Here is a 19,600-nt window from a genome sequence, read left to right on the forward strand (position 1 = left end):
CTCAGCCACCCAAAAAAGCTGCTGTGTTCAGCAGTGCTGCAAACAGGCTGGGAGGAGGGGTCCAGGCCAGCTGCCTGCTGGTGGCAGGCACTGGGTATGCAGAAAGCTAGACTGCGTGGTCTTCACTGTCTCCAGTGAGGTGGGGTCTCCATCTTGGAACCCCTGGCCCAGCATCCCAGGGCATCTTTGTTTCCATCTTGATGGTTTAAAACATTGAGGGGCTCAGTAGGAAGAAGAAAGAGCTGAATTGGGAGGAAAGCCATGTTTTCTTTTTTTGCAGTACAGGGAGGGCCTCACGTATGCTAGGCAAAAACTCTGTCACTGAGCCACATCTCCACATGTTTTCTAGGACTGTTTTGACCACTGATTTGCTGGATGACCTTGGACAAATTATTAGCCTACTCTGGGCCTCAGTTTCTCCATTCATGAAAAGGGCAGGATTGAACTGTGTAAACTGTATGACCTTGGATAAACCACTTACCATCTCTGCGCCTCAGTGTTCTCATCTGTGCAAAGGAGACATAGCACTGCATTCCTTGCTGGGTCACTGAGAGAATTAAATAGCATGATCTTCCTGCCAGGCTCCTCCGTATGTCTAAATGATTCCCCCGTCTCTTTATGCCTTCTAACTAGTAGGGTGACCCTTTCTTCCACTCTCAAGGCTAGGGACCCTAGGAAGGGAGAGGGCTGCCCTCCCTTCCCAGACTCCCAACCTTTAGAATCTTCCCTGGTGAAACCACTCAGAGAAAGCTCCAGGAGGGTCTTTCTAGCTCAGGGGGCGGGGTCTGGGCCCAGGCCCGGGTGGAGGAGGGTGTCTGTCAAAAGAGGTAGCCCCTACCCCGCCGGCAGCCTGGAGCACCCGCGCTGCCCTGGCACCCCCGCAGCCAGCCTCTTGCTAGCTAGCGCTCGCCTCCACCTAAAAATAGCCCTGGACGTGCTCGCCACGGCCGTGACGCTGCCGGGCAGGCAGCGGCAAAGGAGGCCGCTCCGCCAGAGCGGGTGGGCGGCGGGCAGGCTGCTCCGGGAGGGGTGCGCCGCCACCGGCCCTGATGCCAGGCTCGGGATGATGAAGGCGCGGCTGAGTCATCTCAGGGCCCCAATGTCCGTGACTGTCCCCGCCGCCAGCGTCTCTGTCTCGGGCTTGACGGCTGCGGGCCAAGGCTTATCTCTTTGCCTGATGAGCCCTCTCAGGCCAGGGCAGGTGGGTCTTTGAGGGCATCTCTGGGTGGGTGAGAGATCCCGGAGGTCCTGATGGTCCCGACGCCGCGAGGTATGCGTCGGCCCCTGCGCGACTCAGGTGCGCAGCTAACCGCAAAGTGACCAACCCCACCCTCTCCCTCCAGCGTCCCCAGACCTCCGTTTCTCCCCTTCCTCGGGCGCTTTCCGCATCTTTCTCCTCGGTTGGCTCTCCAGGCCCCGCCCTTTTGGGATTGCCTGCGTGCAAGGGAGCAAGGAGGCCTGGCCCTGCCAGTTCCGAGGTGCCAGCCCTTCTTACCCCTCAGGTCCCACCCCAACTCCCTGCCCCTTTTCTTCCTCTGTGTCAATCAGACACCCAGAGCAGACAGGCTGGGACAAGAAACATTTACTTAGGGCTCTGGGGCTCAGCAATGCCCCAGCAGACCCGTCATGCAGCCTCGTGTACAGTGGGCATCGGGCCCGCCCCTGGGGTACTGCTGGGGGGGCCTCATGGCAGCAAACAGGGCAGTGTGGCTTGAGCCCCCTCTGCAGGGGGAAAAGTGGGACAGGGTCCATTGGGTAGGAAAATCTGTGTCCCTCTCACTGCACGGAGAGTGTGACTGTACCCAGGATGGGGGTGGCATTGGCTGGGGCAACCAAAGACACAAGAGGTGGGGCTCTGAGCTTGGGGGAAGGGGCTGGCACCAGAAAAAAAGCAGCCTGCAAAGGCGAGGTCTTCTCCGTATGTGCCTACCCCACCCCAGGGGTTCCTACTCCCTTCCTTTCCTGGTGGCCAAACAAGACATTCTTTCTTCTCTCTTACCCTCTCTTCCTCCTAGGTCTCTGTGTCCAAGACAAGGGAGCAGACACAGGCAGAAGAGGGACTCCTAAAACACCAGTGCCCTGAAAAGTCTGGGGAGAGGGGGTAAGGAAGGTCACCCTGAGGGTGGGGCTCCTGGAGGGACAGGAACTGACAATCACAGGTTTCCCTAACTGGTTGCTCCTGGCAACTGGGATTTTGGAGTCCTGACTGTGAAGTGGGGTATTGACCAAGCATGAGCCAGTGTCTTGTTCTCAGTTGAGTTTCTGTGTCCAGGCTGCTCTTGGGCACCCTCTTCGTGTAGACATATGTAGGCTGAAGCTGCTCTGTGGTGACTGTCCTACTTGAGGGGACAGTCTCAGATTTGTCACATTCTTCTTAGACCCCAGCCCTCCCCCTCTCTCTTGACCCAGGTTTCAAGTAATGGGAGAGATTCCTGCAGAACTTTCCTGAGAATTGACTGAGTGACAGATGGCAAGACTAAGAAGTGGACTCAGGGCCCTCCCATGACCCTGGATCCCCTCCCAACCCCAATAAGAGGGCTGAGGGATTCAGAAAGACCCCCACCCAAGGCCCCACCCCACTTGCAAAGGGGCAGACACACATAGACCCAAGCAAAGGCTCTGTGAACAGAGGGGGGTCTGGCATGCAAAGGTGGTATAGGCAGGTGGAGACTCTCTGGAAGATGCAGCAAGGAATTCCCCAGGGACCTTCCCCAAGGCAGGACTCAATGTGGCAACTGGACTGGGGGTACCAGGGCACTGGGTGGACCTACCTGCAGCTTCCTCATTTCTTCCCACTTTCTCCTCCCCGCTCCCAAGTCAACCCACTCAGGGCATCCCACCCAGGAAACAAAACCCTCTTCAGTGTAGAAGGCTCCTAAGCTGTGGTGGGTGGAGCCTAGGAGAGGGACAGAGGGAGAAAGGGTGTGGCCAGGGCACCTGCTCCCTCCCCAGCCAGAAGCAAGGGTCAGGGGTGGCATCTGGGTTCTCTTGGCTCCTGTCAGATCTCGGTCAAGGCATCAGCAGGCACCAGGCCCCGCTTCTTGCCGCTGCTGACGCGGAGGAAGCCATCAGCATCCTTGCTTCTGGCCACACCCACACAGATCTGAGCGGGAGACACAGAGCAGAGGCCTGGCACCACCTGCAGCCTGGTCCCCAGTCCTGCTGATGTTCCCAGGGATCCACCCAGGGGATGATGGGACCAGTATCAGATGTGGCTGAAGCCTGAGCTGAGCTGATGAGAGCAGATCCTGTGAGTATGCCGGCTCAGCTGCAGGACCAGGACCCAGAGGACTCCAGGCAGCACTTCTAGACCCACCATGGAGATCAGCTGGCCCAGTGCCCCATCCCACCACCATTTCACAGAGGAGATAACAGGGAAACGACCCAAGGTTACATAGCAAACCAGAGGTAGTCAGCATTCAAACCTGAGCCTCTGGACTCCTAAGCCAGTGCTCCTTCCCTATCCCAACTGCCTCTAATGTTATTCGGGCCCCTGACTCTGTCGGCCACCACCCAAATTCCACAACATGGGATGATGGGAAGACCTTGCTACCCCTTCATATCTAACCTGCTTTCCCTCTTGCTGCCAGGCTGCAAGCATCCTCTTCCAGGGCACTCACCCCTGTCCTGCCACCTCTCTCCCATGCTCCCTGCAGGGCCCAGGTCAGGACCCCAGATGCTCACCTGGTTCTCCTTGAGGCTCATGTAACCCTGTTCCTTATTCCCGGAGAAGGGCTGGCAGCAGCGCCAAACATTCTCGCCAGGCCTCACCCGCTGCACAAAATTGGCTGGGAAGAAGCCAACCCGGTCACCGATCTTGCCCTGTGGATGAGGTTGGCAGTGAGCCTCAGCACCAGCCCCCACTCACACGGATTTCTCCAGACCCAGTTTCCACTCAAAGCTAGTGCCATCAGCCTCCAGAGCTGGGGCTCTCTTTTTATTCCAACCCCCAACTGCATGGCTTCTGGATCTGGAAGAGCATAAGGAAGGCAGAGGGACAAAGCTGAGGTGGGGAGGGTCAAACTAATGGCAGGGCCTTGGGCTTGGCTTGGGTCAGTGATTGGAGGAAGGGAGGTCTTCTTCCCAGTGAGGATGGGGCTCCCTCCATGCCCCACCCTGCCAAGTCACCTTCCACCAGTCCTCATTAGAGTCATCCACCAGCATGATGCGATCTCCAGGCCTGAGGAGGAGAGACTGGGGCAGCACATGGGGTCCCTGGACACCCTGCACAGCCATCTCCAGTGAGAGAAGCTTCTTTTTTTTTTTTTTTTTCTGTACTAGTGATTGAACCCAGGGGTGCCACACCCCCACCCTGTTTTGTTTTTTAAATATTTCATTTAGAGACAGGGTCTCACTAAATTTCTGGGGCTGATCCTCCTATCTCAACCTCCCCAGCCACTGGGATTATGCGTGTGAGCCACCATGCCCAGCTTTAGAGCAGTTTCTTCAGGCCTTCAGAGGACACAGTAACCTGGTACAGCAGGTTCTCTTCAGGGTATCCCAGAACAGGGGCAGGAGACAGGACATCACTCTTGAACCCTGGGTAGCTTCAAGTTCCTGTCTGGGCTCAGCAGCCTCAAGTATGCAAGGAGAAGGTTCCTGAAGGTTCCCCTCATCCTTGTGTTCCAAGCTCAGTGAGGTGGGGAGCAGCCCCGAGACTGGAGCCCTGCATCTGCCCAGCAGGGCTGGACCACAGAGAAGACTTACTGTAGAGCCAGGTCGTTGTTCTCCTGGGGCAGAAACTTGTAGAGTGCAACGTAGGAATACATGGCCCCCACGTCCTTCCGCAGGGAGACTTTAGGGGCCTGCGGGAAAAGCTCTGGGTCAGTGATGGGTGGGCGACACCCTCACTTTCCCCACACCCCACTTGCTCCTGGGGGCTCTGGTATGGGAATTCCTAGGTCAGTGATAGGGGCAAGACCCACCTGCCTGCTCAGCTCACCCACCCCTACGGCTCACCCACCCGTGCGGGGCCCAGGGAGGGAAGATATCCTCTGTCTGCTTCACTCTGGAACTGCCTGGCCTTGGGAAGCAAGAGCAAGTGCAGTAGGCTATAGGCCAGCGGTGGGAGAAGTCCCCCTGCTCTTGTGCCTCTCATCCTGACACTGCCTGTCCCTGGGGACTGAGGACAAGGGAGGGAGTAGTGAGTTTCCCCACTGGCTCTGTTCCACCCACCTATGGATCAATGCCAAGGGGGTTCCATGCCAGCATGAGCTCACCTGCTGTCCAGGGCTCTTCTCCTCTGGTACTGACCCTTCGATCTCGGCTGGGGCTGTGAATACTGGAGACGCCAGGGTGGGGCCAGGGTGTGAGGCGGCTGGAGCAGCCCCCCACTGCACCCGTTCCTGCCCTGATTCCTTCCCACCCTCTCTCACCACTGTCACCAGGCCCCTCCTCTGAGCTGCGGATGCTGCCTTCCCCATCTTCAGCCAGCTCATCCCTCTCACTCTAGGGACAGGGAGAGGGATGGGCTCAGTCCCTGGGCCCACTGTCACACTCAGATGGCCCTCTCCCTGAGGCTCCCCTTGGGCACCCAGCATTACCAAGCTCCGTGTGGGGGACTCAGACGTGCTGCTGAAGCTGGAACGGTTCATCAGTGCCAGGGAGGTGCCATAGCGCAGGGTCTCGTACACCGGGTCCACCTTCCCACTGGTCCCTGCTGAGTATCCACCCTCAAGGCCTGGCATCCAGCTGATGGCCTGGCTCTGTCCTGCAGCCTGTGTCTCCAGCCCTGGCTGCCTGGTCTGGTCTGGCTGCTCAGCAGGCTCCAGGCTGAGCCCCCTTCTTCCCCTCACCTGCCCCTTCTGGGTCTTCCCATCACAGTGGCAGCAACCATGGTTTTCCCATGGTGTCCTCCCATGGTGTCCATGCAGAGATCTGGACCTTCCTTGATTTGTTCATGGACCTCACAGCCCTGCAGTCACTCCAACACCTCATGCTACCTCCCGGACGGAATCCCTAGAACCTGCCCATGTCTCTCCATCTCTCCAGCCTGGTTCAGACGACTAAACTCCTGGCACTGTCTTGGCTGCCTGCTTCCACTCCAGCCCTCCAACCACACAGCAGCCAGAAAGCTCTTGAAAAAATATAATTATTTCTCTTCGAAGAAAATCCAAAAGACTATTCTAAATTGGACTTCAGGGCCTGGAACCCATAGTCTCTTTACAGTCCAGTCTCCCACTCCCACTCCTGGCCCCAGCTATCTTGCCTTGTTTTGGGTTTTTTTTTTTTTTTAACATTTATTTTTTAGTTCTCGGCAGACACAACATCTTTGTTGGTACGTGGTGCTGAGGATCGAACCGGCCGCACGCATGCCAGGCGAGCGCGCTACCACTTGAGCCACATCCCCAGCCCCGGGTTTTGTTTTTTTTTAATAGTGCTTGCATCAAAATCCAGGACCTCATGGAAAGTATTCTACCACTAACATATATTCCCAGCTCTTTTTATTTTTTCTTTTGAGATAGGGTCACGTTAATTTGCCAAGACTGGCCTTGCATTTGTGATCTCCTGCTTCAGCCTCCCAAGTTGCTGGGATTACAGGCGTGTACCACTGCACTGGCTCCTGTCCTTTTTTTTTTTTTTTTTTTTTTTTTTTTTTTTTTTTAGTTCTCGGCGGACACAACATCTTTGTTTGTATGTGGTGCTGAGGATCGAACCCGGGCCGCACGCATGCCAGGCAAGCGCACTACCGCTTGAGCCACATCCCCAGCCCCCTCCTGTCCTTTTTTTAAATTTAATATTTATTTTTTAGTTTTAGGTGGACACAATTTATGTGGTTCTGAGGATCAAACCCAGTGCCTCATGCATGCTAGGTGAGCTAGGTGAGTGCTAGGTGAGCGCTCTACCACTGAGCCACAACTCCAGCCCCTCCTGTCCTTCTTGTTTGAGACACTCATCCCAATAGGAATTAATGATTTGTGAGACTGTCCATCTCCCCTCTCTCTCTCTCTCTCTCTCTCTCTCCTTTGTTAGACCATAAACCCTACCTTTTCTAGTACTGTGTTCCAGTGTCTTACACAGTGCCTGAACTTAATAGTTGTTCAATAAAGTGACTGAATGGGTAGATGAATACATAAATGAAGCCTACATCAGGACAAGAGCTTCCTGAGAAGGAAGTGGTAGGAGTGCTAAGAACTGGCAGTGCCAATGTGACTCAGGGGCCCTTCTGAGAGATGTGTGGATTTTTTACCACACCACTAGAGGCAGGGGCCATGGGATGGGAGGGACACTCACCAGTGGGTGGGGACTCTCTGCTCATGGCACAAGCTGGTGGTGGCTCATGCACCAGGAGTGGGGAGCTGAAGTTGCGCCGGAAGGAGGTGGACTGTGCCAAGAGGAGGCAGAGAAAAGGCATGGGGGAGTCACAGCCCAAGGAGCACATGGCCCTTCCTGAGCCCAGGGACCCTTCCACAGGAGCAACCAGCCTTAAGGGGTTCACTCACTCACCCTTCAGGGCAGTCCCAGGGACAACGCACATGGACCCCACTCACCGTCTTGCCTAGGCATTGCTGGTGGGAGATCTCCTCAGAGCACCAGAGGTGGACGCTGACTTTGCACATCTTACATCGCAAGCCCTGCTTAGAGTTTCCTAGGAAGAATTTGGGTTCAGCAAGAGATTGGTCACGAGAGAGATGACATTCCCATGGGCAAGGAGCAAAGAAGGCAGGCAGGACACAGGGAGGAGCAGGCTGGGCATTCTCAAGCAGCCACAGGGCCCAGCATCTATGGTGTGGAGTGGCACAGAAGGGGAGGTATCGGTGAAACAGAGCAACGCTAAACACCCAGCCAACCCAGGACACATTTTGGTGGGGAATTGAACCCAGGGGTGCTAGTGCCTCCAGGGGCTAGAAGAGATGGTTATTCCAGTCATTCTTTCTGTATCTGGATGTGGGGGGAGGCGGGGGTCCTGGGGAGGGAACCCGGAGCCCTGGGGAGGGAACTCCACCCCTGGGCTAATTAGGATGCTCACTAATCTGCCCAGGAGAGACAGTAGTATACTGGAGTCCTGCACACTGGGGCACACCATCAGGCAATTGCATGGTCCACTACCCTAAGCCCACCCAGGCCTCTCCCCCACTGGCTTCAGGGCCCAGGCACCTACCCACGATGAGCTGATGGCACAGCTCGCAAGGGCTGGCTCTCTTGAAGACATGTTCCTGGAAGCTGTGCAGCCTCACTGGTTTGAGTGGTGCCAGGGGGCGCGGGACTTGGCACGGGGAGGGTGCTGGGGTGGGCAGGCCCCTGTCCGTGGATGCGGGTGGTGGGGAGGGAGGGGGCAGTGGGGTTGGGGGCGTCAGCAGCACCTCGGTCGGACACTTGAGCTCAGAGCCCGAACGAAGGAAGAAGTTCTCCACGCTCTTACTTCGGAGGATGGTCTTGAGGGAGAGCGAGCGCTTGAGTCGCTGGAGCTGGGAAAAGATGGAGCTCTGAGAGGGAGGCTGCATGAGGCAGGCCCCTGCTAGGTCCCCTTCAGGGTGTCTCCTGCTGCAGCAGAGTGGAGCCTGAGGGCCAGGAGCAAGAGGAAGCACTAAGCAGAGGCTCAGGTGTGCCAGTCTTCCACAGGAGCCAGATAGGATCCTCCATGAAGTTTTTTGTTGTTGTTGTTTTGGTTTTGGGTACTAGGGATTGAACCCAGGGGCACTTAACCACTGAGTCCCATCCCCAGCCCTTTTTGTATTTTTATTTAGAGACAGGGTCTCACTGAGTTGCCTAGGGCCTCATTAAATTGCTGAGGCTGGCTTTGAACTCATGATCCTCCTGCCTCAGCCTCTGGAGCCTGGAGCCACTGGGATTACAGGCCACTGGGCCCTGTTCTCCATGAAGTTTTTAGGGAGTTCTGGCAGAGCAGGTATATAGTTAGGAATGGTGGGGACTGTTGCAAACCAATGGCCAGTAAGTCTCCCCTCATCCATAAGGCTGGTCTCCCCTCATCCATAAGGCTGGCCCAGTGTTGCCAGGTATTCTACTTTCCCAGAAAAATCTAGACTTTCATGTGAAATTGGATAGAAACGATTTGAAAGAGATTTCCTTTTTTCTTTTCATCATTCTTTTTTTATGGACACACAGCATTTTATTGCAAGGGTATACCATATACTTCAGTTAAAAACCAAAACACAAGAAAGTCTTTGGGGGCCAAGCAAAATACACCTGCTCTTCAGTTTTCTACCTGTACTCTCCAGCAGGCTGAAGAGAGTGGAGAGTGGGCATCCTGGAGCCTCATCCTTGAGACTGATTCTCCCTTGAAAACATCTCTTCAGCCCATTCCTTATAGTCACCTCATCACTGTGCCAATCCCGTCTTAGTTCAGACTGAGAAGGTACAACCCTAGTCTGGCTCAGGGTCTCAGCATATCCTGCCCACCATCCCCCAAAGTGTCCACCCATACCCGCCCTCAGTGCAGCTGACAGGAGGTAATCCTTGACCCTGATAAAAATTTCATGGCCCCTCAGGACACAGTCCAAGGCCCTCACCATGAGACTGTCCTTGCAACTTGGCCAAACCCATCCTTCTCACCTGTGCCTTCCACCTGCAGCCCAGATATACAGTGATGCTCAAACTTATCCATACTTTACGCCTCGGAACTTTGACGTGTTTGTCTTCTTCTCTGCCTTATCCAGTTAATACCCTCTTTATCTTTTCAATACCTTTCCAAGGGCCCCTTGTCCTCCTCAGGGAAGCCAGATCTTCATGAATTCCATTTAGTGAAAGCACTCCTTCCGCTGGTGCCCACTGCACCTGCGCCAGTACTGACGCACATCACAGCTCCAATCAGGTTATTGGTGTCTAGTTCTCCCCCACTCAGGAGCCTGGGAACCCCTTGAGGCCAGGCACTGTCACCTCAAATGCCCCCACAGGGCCTCATCACACAGTGGGTGGTCAGCCAGTGTGCCTCATTTGAATACATGATGAGCAAGTGACTGGAATCTCACATAGATCCCATGTTTGTAGTGCCGGGTCAGTTTTGCAGCAAGGCCAGAGTTCTTTCTGTTGCTCACCAGAACACACCTTTATTGTGTCTGCCCAGAGCAAGATCTGGAGACCTCTCCACCCAAAGCCTTGCCCCCTCCCCTCCTGTTGGAAGCCACCTTACCACTCCCCACTTCTTTCCACCAGCAATAGAAATGGGGGCCATAGGCCTGGCTCCAGACAGGAAGACTTGGCCAGGGTTCCCAGCAGGCATGCCAGGCAGCCTGTGTGCTGTGGCTGCCTGCCTGCCTGGCAACTGTGCCAAAGGGATGGAAGTGATGGCCCCTCCAGCCTCTAGGAGGCCAGCCGGCAGCAAGGCGGAGGGGGGAGCAGAGGGGGATGTTTGGGCATAAGGCAGGTCCTGGTGTGCCAGCTGGGAGGCCAGAGCCCTGGGGTGTCTGGCACACTGAATTGCTTAGCTCCTTCCAAACCTAACTTCCTGAACAGCTCTGTGGGCTTCTTTATGCATCCATGAGAAGCAAGGCCCCAGGCCCCTGATGCCTGGGCATTGGAGCAGAGGTGGAGAGCCAGAGAGATAATGAATTAGAATACAATGCACTGGGGCTGGGGATGTGGCTCAAGTGGTAGCGAACTCGCCTGGCATGAGTGCAGCCCGGGTTCGATCCTCAGCACCACATACCAACAAAGATGTTGTGTCCGCTGATAACTAAAAAATAAGTATTAAAATTCTCTCTCTCTCCCTCTCTCTTAAAAAAAAAAAAAAAGAATACAATGCACAGCCTGGATCAGGTTATGGGCCACCCAGGGCTAAATGTGGCTCTGTGGACTCTAATGGGCACCAAGAAGCAGATGAAGCTTCTTCTATTCTGTCTTGGATCCTTAAGCATAGAATACATGGAGGCAAAACTAGGAGATGTGCTGGGAGTAAAGCGAAACTAGAGCTGGGCATGGTAGTGCATGCCCCAAATCCCAAGGGGCTCGGGAGGCTGATGCAGGAGGAGTGCAAGTTCAAAGACAGCCTTAGCAATTTATCGAGGGCCTAAGCAGCTTAATGAGACCCTGTCTCAAAAAAGAAAAAGGACTGTGGATGTGGCTCAGTGGTTAAGTGCCCCGGGTTCAATCCCTGGTGGTGGTGAGGGGGGGATCTAGACTGGCTGCCTGAAGGCAAGTCACTTTACTTCCTTTCTGAGCCTCAGTTTCTTCACAATCAAGAGGGAGGAGGCAAAACTAGATACTCTTTGAGCAGTACAAGGTTCAGGGGCCAAACCAACCAACTGGCCCTACAAGGGACTGCCACTGTCAGATCACTGGAATTGAGGTAGCCTTGATATGCAGCCTCTCATTAATCCTGATGCTACCCTGAGGCAGTGACGATTTTTGTCAGTCTTTCAGATGAGGAATGACGGCTCAAAGGGGTTCCCATAAGTCCTCATTTGGTGAGCAGCAGAGTCAGGACCTCAATAGCGGCTCTGTGCTGAGCCTAAGTGCCCAGGAGCATCCTGTTGCTTTGGGCCCTGCCGTGTCTCCCACTCCTCCCCTCGGCAGTTCCATGGGCTTGTCAACTGAGGAGTTTAGAGTTAGATGGGACCTAAAGGCCTAGCTACCTACAGCAGTACCCCCCCCCCCCCCCCGCCATCATGCTGTAATGCCCTGGCCACATCCCCTCTGAACAGTTGTCTCACTGTTGGTCACCTCCTGGGATAGGAAGCACAATCTCTCTTGGGACAGTCACTCCATCTTTGGGCAACTGAAATTACTGGAAAGTACTTCCCTATATAGAGCTGAAACCTGCTCCCTGGAACTTCTGCCTATCAGCCCTTTTTCCTCCCTTGGCTCCAGCAAGAGCTACTCCCTTTTAGACACATAAGTCCTTCCATTATGTGAAGTCATCAATCGTTTTCCCTTCTCAAAACCGTGATCCCTGTGGGGTGAGATTTCAAGTTCCCACTCTCCAGCCTGTGTCCTTTCCTGATATCCCCCACTCCAGTCTCAGTGCTAGTAGCCACCTCTGCAGGATACCAGGGGCCTCTGGAATACAATGTTCCCCAGCACCAGGGCATCGTGGACTTTGCCACTGACTCCCTGGCTCCGTTGTAGGCCACAGATCCCAGGAGGGTAGAGAAGTGGGAAGGAAAAACATGCCACCTGGGATGGTTGGCAGGTGCCAAGGGCTATGGCCAGAGGGCAGGATGGGGACACATCTGCCAAATGGCTTGATGCCTGCCTACTCCAGAGACATTTGGCTTGGCTACTGAGACCTCATTTTGGCTCTACTAGACCAGGTATTCCTGCTCCTGGGACTCCTAGAATCTGCAGAGAACCTTGCCCCATCTTCCCGACAGCTTTTTTTTTTTTTTTTTTTTTTGCCCTGGTACTGGGGAAGTTAGGCTTTACTGCCAAGTCACATCCCCAGCTCTTTTTTTTTTTGGGGGGGGGTATCAGGGGTTGAATCCAGGAGTGCTTAACCACTGAGTCACGTCCCCAGCCCTTTTTATATTTTATGTAGAGACAGGGTCTCGCTAAAGTTGCTTAGGGCTCACTAAGTTGTTGAGGCTGGTTTTGAACTTATGATCCTCCTACCTCAGCCTCCCAGAGCTGCCAGGATCACAGGTAAGTGTCACCTTGCCTGCTTCCCAACAGCTCTCTTTTTTTGTGCCTCCACTGCCCGGAGACCCATTTCTTAGCATGGGGAGAAGTTTCCATGTCCCGTGGCAAGCTGGACCACCTGAATTCTATTCTCACCCCATCTGCACTTGTCTGGTTTGGAGTTTGAATTATGAAATCTGTTCTTCTGAAACCCTCCGAGAGTCACGGCTGGGCTTGCCTATTTCCTTCCCCACCTGGCCACTCCCTCGAGGCCCCTTCTTTCCTCAATTTCTCACAGCATTTCCTGAAGGGGTATGGAGGCAACTGGCAGGGGGTGGTGGTGGACATGGAGCAAACTGATTCAGATGGTGGAGCTGGCATGGAGGGATCCTCCCAGAGATGGCACCAAAGTGGGTGAAATAGCAGACCTAGTGTGTCAGGATGAGATGGGGACCCAGAGAGGAGGTCAGCCCTTTAGGAGGATCACTGAGTTGGTGCAGGGCCGAGATTCAGGCTTAGGGTAAGCAGGAGGCTAGATTCCTCTGGCAAGAAATGTCTAGGAGGGCCACCAAACTGATGAGCAAGCCTGGAATGTTGGCTTCAGTGCCTGAAGAGCACCAGGTCCCCTGTTGCACCTGCCTCACACTGAGCTGGATGAGCATTCGCCAGTCCCCTTTTCTTCCATCTCCCCATCCCTACAGTCTGGAGCCAGGTGAGCTAGGGGCTGAAAGGAGGTTGCAAGGTCCCTGAGATGGATCCCTGCCATGTGGAAGAGCCCCTGACCCCTTAAAGCCCAGTCTGTGTTGCCACTTCTGAGTCTTTCTCAAAGCTGAATGGGGGCTTTAACTGGCCTGGTGCAGAAGAGCCAGATCAGATGTGGAATCTCTCTCTGCTTCTTTGGACCTCCCTGGCTCAGACCCAGGGTGATGACATTGGAGGGTCCTTGGGCTGGAAGGCAGGGAGGTAGAGAACTGCCAGGCCCTAACCTCCCCCTCCCCACACAGCTGAGCTTGCAGCCTGCTGGATTGCTGAGGCAGCACTGCCCAGGCTCCTGCCTGCCCTGGGGAGCTCCTAAGGTGGGGGCTGGACAGACAGGCCTTGGCGTGGGAAGTCTTGGGAGGGAGGTCCCTGAGTCCCAGAGAAGCAAGCAGAGGACCATTTACATGTGCCAGTGTGATTAGAGGGCAGCTGAGTAGGTCTGGGGCTTTAGAACTCAGGGTGGGGCTCTGACCTGGGACTCAGCCTTACAGAAGCTGGCACAAATATTCCAAGGAATATCCTCCCACCCCATCACTTCATTGCTTTCCAAGGATAGAAGACTTAACTTTGTGGTCTCAGAGGCCAGAGGCTCATTTTAAGGAGGCAGGAGAAGGTCAGGTGTGTACCTGAACATGTGACTATGGAGATCCCCTATGTCCCCTAGTTCAGGGATGGGGAGCTACTTGGGGTGCCTCAACCAGACTCTACCATATTCAGCATCATCCACTCACTCTCTTGATGACTTTGACCTTGAATTAACCTCTGGTTCTGAGGGGTGGTAAAGATGGGGTGAGGAGGAAGAGGGACAATGGAAAGAGTCACAGATGAGCTAGTGATATCAGAGAGTCCAAGACCCACCCATTTTTGGTCTTCACTGTTCCCATTCTCCTCAGGGAACCAGAACAGGATGGAAACAAAACATCAGATGAAAGGGAGAGGGAATGAGGTCTTGACCTGAAGTCTGGGGAGGGGCAGAGGGCACCCTGGGCACAGCCCCTTGCTCCCTCCCTATCCCCAGGCCCGCTCAGGTTGCTTCCTGCAGAACTTCTTGAGCACCTAGAATTTGGGGAGGGCACAGAGAGATTAGAGGTGAGGAGGTTGAATGTGAGGGATGGCCTTCCCCCACCCCTTTGAGTGCCAGGAATTTGGGCTCCGCCTGCCTTCACTGGGGAATAATTTATTCATTGTGACTCTCTCAGGAGTAACAATCATACATAATTAGGGTTAATTATGACATTCATTAATTACAATGACTTCTTTTGCTTCTGCCCGCCCCCGTCCCCTAGGCCGGCTCCTGGGGTGGGGGGGTTGGGGTGGGGTTGCTTCCTTGCAGCTCTGGAGCTGCAACATTCAGGGTCCCCTCCCGCCGTGGACATCTGAGCTGCCGCAGCGGGGGCGCATCTCCGGTCGCGGTCTCTGGTCCCCGAGTCTAACCTGGGAGACAGCAATGAATGCAAGACTGCTGTGGGGCAGAGAGAGAGAGACGCCCAGAGAATCAGAGATTAACACGTAGAGGGACACCGAGAAAAACCGGGAGACTCGAATGGGTAGGACACCAAGACAGAAACAGACAGTTGTAGAGATATGCCAGAGAGATAAGGGCAAAGAGAGACCGACTGAACTGCAGACAGACCTGGCCGCCACGGGAGGGGGTGCGCCTCGCACGCACACACGCGCGCACACACTGGCCGCCCGGCTACACACCGCTACACACTCCCTGCGCCTTCGCTGCGCTGATTCCCTCCAACAACGCCGAGTTACAACCTCCCAGGAGGTAGCAAGAGCTCAGCCGCTTGTCTCGAGCGCTCCGGAGCGTCCTGGTCTTGACAGGGGACTCCTTGGGTCCCCTCTTCTCAAACCCACTCCTCCCCGCGGGTCGCGGCGTGCAGTCTTGAGATCACGAGGGCCCGGGATAGCTACGGTGACCCCAAGGCGCCCGAACCCATGGAGGTGAGCGCGCGGCGAGGAGAGCACCCGGGCCAGGGATACCGCAGGCGGAGGCCGGGCCTCGAGCCCCCTGACTTACCTTGGTTTCCTGGAGGGTGGAGACGGTTCCCGCCGGGGTGTGGGTGGCCGCGTCATCCGGCTCGTTCTCCTTCTCGCTCATTTCGGTCATGGTTAGGGGACAGGGGCAGAGAGGGTACTGAGACCCGACGGCAGGCCAGCCGGGCGTAGGCTGCGGGTGGCAGGCGTCTCTCTGGGACTCTGAAGCCCTTCTCCAGAGACTGTCCCCCAATGAACCTCAGGAAAAACCCTCCCAGGCAAAGCAGCCCCCCACCCCCGGGCGAGGGCGGACAAAGTTGCCGGGGCGGCGGGGGAGGGGGATGCAATTACACCGAGCTGAGGGAGCGGGACGACCCCAGAGGCGAGGACCGAGGGTCTGCAGAGGATGCTGCTTGCAGCAAGGGGAGGAGGGAAGTGGGGATGCAAGAATGAGCCGAGCGAGGGAGAGACGGAGCTGTCCGTGTCCGGCCGGCTCCGCCGTCCTCTGCGCCCGCCCCCCATTCCCCTCCCCCTCCCCCCGCCGGCCCCAGCCGGGCACCCGGAGGCCCCTCCGCCCAGTCCTCGCCTCCCAACTTTGATTTAGGAGGTCGCCTGGTCCCTCCCCCTTCTCTCCGCCGCTCCCCCGCGCCGCTATGCAAATCAAGCTTCTCCGCTATTGGCTGTCGTGGTGGCCAGGAGGGCGAGCTGGGCGGAGTCTTGGGGGGCTCGACACGATGGGGTGGAGCTTGACAAGACGGGGAGGGGCTTGAAGGGTAAAGAAGTGGAGGGGGTAGTTTTACACTGAAAAACCCGAGATGGGGGCGTGACAAGATTGAAGGAAGTCTGGAACGATCATAGTAGAGTCTGGATGGGATTGCAGAAATGGAAATGAGTTGGAACTGCAGCAAGATGGCTGAGCATGAGATCAAAGTAAGGACTTTCTGATAATGCAGATCAGAAGATGCATTGGTGAAGGAAGACTGAGGATCCGTTGTCCTCATTAACTGGATCCCTCTCTACCCTGGAGAGGCTATTTTCAAATATACACACCCCTGGATTATGGCTGGGGGTTTTCTGAAGTAAAGAAGAGACAACTTAATGGGCCAAAAAGCTAGGCCAGATAATCCTTGTGGATGGAAAGTAGGACAACCGTAATCCTTTCCAGTCTTGCTGCCTGGAGTTCAGCAGGGAAGGGGTCTCTAAAACCCCGAAGAAGCTTCTCTAAGGGGCATCCTCCTAAGATGTCACCAAGACTGGAGTTAGATCAGAGGTAGGGACCGTGGGGCAAGAAGTCTTCATTCTCTAAAGTGTACATTCCCTGCTTAGTGTGATTGATTGAGAACTCATTTTCCCAAGCACTCCCTCACCTCCAGTCCCCTTTTTTTCTGCCCTTCCAGTCCTGACCAACAGGTCCAGCTTCATCTCTTGGCCTGTCCAAGGAAAGAGATGGATGGTGTTTGAAATATCCCTTCCCTGGGTGTGGATGGAGAGGCTTCTGGGTTTAAATGTGCCCCCTCTTCTGCTGTGGATGATAAGAGGAGGGGTGGTACTCAGGGATCCTGCCTTGATGCAACCGAAGGACAGGCAGTGAATGCTCCCCCACCCTCAGTCATCCACTCCGATGAGCTCACCATTGGAGCACTGCTAAGGGTACTGTGTCTAGGAATAGAGGGTTTTTTGGTTTTGTTTTGTTTTGTTTTGTCATTAGCAGAAGTGGGACAAGGGCAGATGTGAGGGTCTGTGATAATGAGGACTTGATCTTCTCCCCTTCCAGATCCACTGCATCTGTTGACTCCTTCTGATTCTTACCTTTCCTGAAAGGAGCTGGGGTGGAGCTCATGAGCTCTGAGCTCATCCCTCAAACCAGTCTTCCCAGAAGCCCACTCACCACTGGCCTTCCAAGAATCTCATCCCCTTTGAGGATTGTCTTCCCGGTTGCCCTGCCCAGGCCAGCCCAACTTCCCCTCCCTGGGCAGCTCAAACTGCAGTGCTTGGAGTACCCTAAGATAGGGTCATCAGGTCATCTATTTATCCCAGGCTGAAACAAACAGGGGCTTTCTTTGGAGACTTCCTGTGGAGGTACCCCTCTCCCCTGGGCTCAGGCAGGTAATAAAATCTTTTAGAGCCTTGATTTCTTTATCTGCAAGATGGTGGCTGTGCCACTCTAACCTCGTTGCAGGAGCATGCTGGAACCTTGCAGAATGGCACTCAGCCCAGTCAAGACAGCCAAGGAGAGTTCTTTTTTTCTTTTTTCTTCCCCCCCCCCTTTTCTTTGGGAAAATTTGTACCTTCCCATGACTTTTTGTGAGGCAGGAAAAAAAAGAAAAATGGCTTCCTTCTCTCTCCTTGACTATTTAGAGCCTAGCGTTCCATGGAAGAACCTATGCAGAAGTGGCTGTCCATGGACAGAGAGATTCTGACTAATCACAGGGAAGAATTCCCAGGGGAACCAGGGATACCAGCAACCAAAGAAAGCCAGGGAAGTTGGTGGGCCCTGGGGTCCATCTGGTCTGAGCATCAGAAGTCTGAGGTGGGGCCAACATGGAGAAGGCAGGGGGCTGGATCCTGTGACCTCTGGATGTCCTTCCTGGCTGCAGCCTTTGTGTTTCAGAGCGGTCTTTCATGAACTAAGTCTGAGTCATTGCTCTCAGTGCCGACAACTCCCACTGCAGTGGCTCAGAGATGGCAGCAGCAGTCTGGCCAGCTTCTCCTGGGGAGGGAGGACCCTGTCCCTCTCAGATTGGGAGAGTACCAATGAGGTGTAAGCAAAGAAAGACCCAGGCACTTCAGGAGGGGAAATGGCAGTCACACTGTATGTACAGGGCTTGCTCAGAAATGGAAAGAGGACCATTTGCCTCCTACTAGGAGAGCTGAGCTGGTGAGAGTGTGCCCTGAGCTCTGGGAGCCATGAGACAGAGAGATGGACCAGATGACTTCAAGGTTGAGTGTGGTGCAGTATCCAGCACAATGGCTTCATCTGGGTTCTTCACTTCTTTTTCCTATTTTATGACCTTCGGCAGAGAGTTCATCTCTGGAGAGACTTTGGTTTTCTTCTGTTCAGATTGGCAGCACTGGATGAGAGTAGGTAGAAGTGAGGAGTTGGATTAAAAGAGGGGCAAAGCTGCACAGTGATAGTAGTCCCCGCTAATCTGGAGTCCCTGGTGGGAGAATTGCTTAAACCCAGGGGTTCGAAACCAGTGTGGGCAACACAGTGAGACCCTGTTTCAAAACCAAAATCAAAAATAGGGGGGTTTGGGCTGGGGATGTGGCTCAAGCGGTAACACTCTCGCCTGGCATTCGCGGGGCACAGGGTTCGATCCTCAGCACCACATAAAAATAAAATAAAGTTGTTGTGTCCACTGAAAACTGAAAAATAAATATTAAAAAATCCTCTCTCTCTTTTCTCTATCTTTAAAAAAATAGGGAGGTGCTGGGGTTGTAGCTCAGTGATAGAGCACTTGCCTCACACATGTGAGGTACTGGGTTCAATCTTTAGCACCATATAAAAAAAAATAAATAAAAATATTGTGTCCATCTACAACTAAAAAATATATACATATTTTTAAAAAAGAGTGAGTATTGGGCTGGGGTTGTGGCTCAGCTGTAGAGCGCTTGCCTAGCACGTGCAAGTCCCTGGGTTCCATCCTCAGCACCACACAAAAATAAGTAAAATAAAGGTTTTGTGTCCAACTACAACTAAAAAATAAATATTAAAAAAAAAAAGAGTGGGGGCTGGGGATGTGGCTCAAGTGGTAGCGCGCTCGCCTGGCATGCGTGCGGCCCGGGTTCGATCCTCAGCACCACATACCAACAAAGATGTTGTGCCCGCCGAAAACTAAAAAATAAAGATAAAAAAGAAAAATTCTCTCTCTCTCTCTCTCTCTCTCACTCTCTCTTTAAAAAAAAAAAAAAGAGTGGGCTAGGGTTGTAGCTCAGTGGTAGAGTGCTCACTTAGCATACATGAGGCACCGGGTTTGATCCTCAGCACCACATAAAAATGAAATAAAGATATTGTGTCCACCTACAACTAAAAACTATTTTTTTTTTTAAAAAGAGTGAATCTCTTCCTTTAAAAAAAATGGGTCGGGGGGAGACTGGTGCACAGTGACACATGTCTGTAATCCCAGTGATTTGGGAGGCTCAGGGAGGTGGATTACAAAACCAAAGCCAGCCTCAGCAATTTAGTGAGGCCAAAATCAAATTAGCTAGATCTTGTCTCAAAAAAAATAATAAAAAGGGCTGGGAATGCAGCTCAGTTGTTAAGTGACCCTGGGTTAAGTCTCCAGTACCAAAAGGCGGGGGGCAATAATGGGTATATCTCTTAGTGTTCTTTAGATATCAAATG

At 54.1% G+C, this 19,600-nt stretch overlaps 1 protein-coding gene and 1 long non-coding RNA gene across 7 annotated transcripts; one reads left to right on the top strand and one right to left on the bottom strand.

Annotated features, from left to right (window-relative positions):
• The first annotated feature begins 829 nt into the window (after positions 1-829).
• On the top strand, positions 830-6,226 carry LOC308636152. Of its 2 annotated transcripts, none has more exons than XR_014019363.1 (3): positions 830-1,201; positions 2,016-2,110; positions 5,913-6,226. It is a non-coding gene; the product is annotated as an uncharacterized lncRNA (long non-coding RNA). The 2 variants fall into 2 exon arrangements; XR_014019364.1 differs by having other exon boundaries at positions 2,016-2,101; positions 5,824-6,226.
• STAC2 (SH3 and cysteine rich domain 2) lies at positions 2,468-15,825 on the bottom strand. 5 transcript variants are annotated; one of them, XM_081271282.1, is made up of 11 exons: positions 15,299-15,825; positions 8,102-8,408; positions 7,491-7,588; positions 7,234-7,324; positions 5,544-5,656; positions 5,379-5,448; positions 5,220-5,317; positions 4,708-4,805; positions 4,129-4,180; positions 3,685-3,822; positions 2,468-3,103 (listed from the first exon to the last, which is right to left on the bottom strand). In XM_081271282.1, the coding sequence occupies exons 1-11, from the start codon at positions 15,386-15,388 to the stop codon at positions 2,999-3,001; spliced, it is 1,260 nt and encodes a 419-aa protein (XP_081127408.1). In that variant the 5' UTR covers positions 15,389-15,825; the 3' UTR covers positions 2,468-2,998. The 5 variants fall into 5 exon arrangements, with proteins under 5 accessions (XP_081127408.1, XP_081127407.1, XP_081127406.1 ...); XM_081271281.1 differs by having other exon boundaries at positions 5,220-5,281; positions 5,376-5,448; XM_081271280.1 differs by having other exon boundaries at positions 5,220-5,281; positions 5,376-5,448; positions 5,544-5,659.
• Positions 15,826-19,600: the final 3,775 nt, after the last annotated feature.

The sequence above is a fragment of the Spermophilus citellus genome (genome assembly GCF_964194105.1).
Source record: "Spermophilus citellus genome assembly, chromosome: 17".
Taxonomy (NCBI): Eukaryota; Metazoa; Chordata; class Mammalia; order Rodentia; family Sciuridae; genus Spermophilus; species Spermophilus citellus.

Coding starts and splice junctions, on each gene's coding strand:
- STAC2 (XM_081271278.1), bottom strand. CDS start 15,388: ATGACCGAAATGAGCGAGAAGGAGAACGAGCCGGATGACGCGGCCACC. Junction 4,806..5,219: donor AGAAGAGCCCTGGACAGCAG/GTGAGCTCATGC, acceptor CTTTTCCCGCAG/GCCCCTAAAGTCTCCCTGCG. Junction 3,823..4,128: donor CTAATGAGGACTGGTGGAAG/GTGACTTGGCAG, acceptor CCTCATCCACAG/GGCAAGATCGGTGACCGGGT.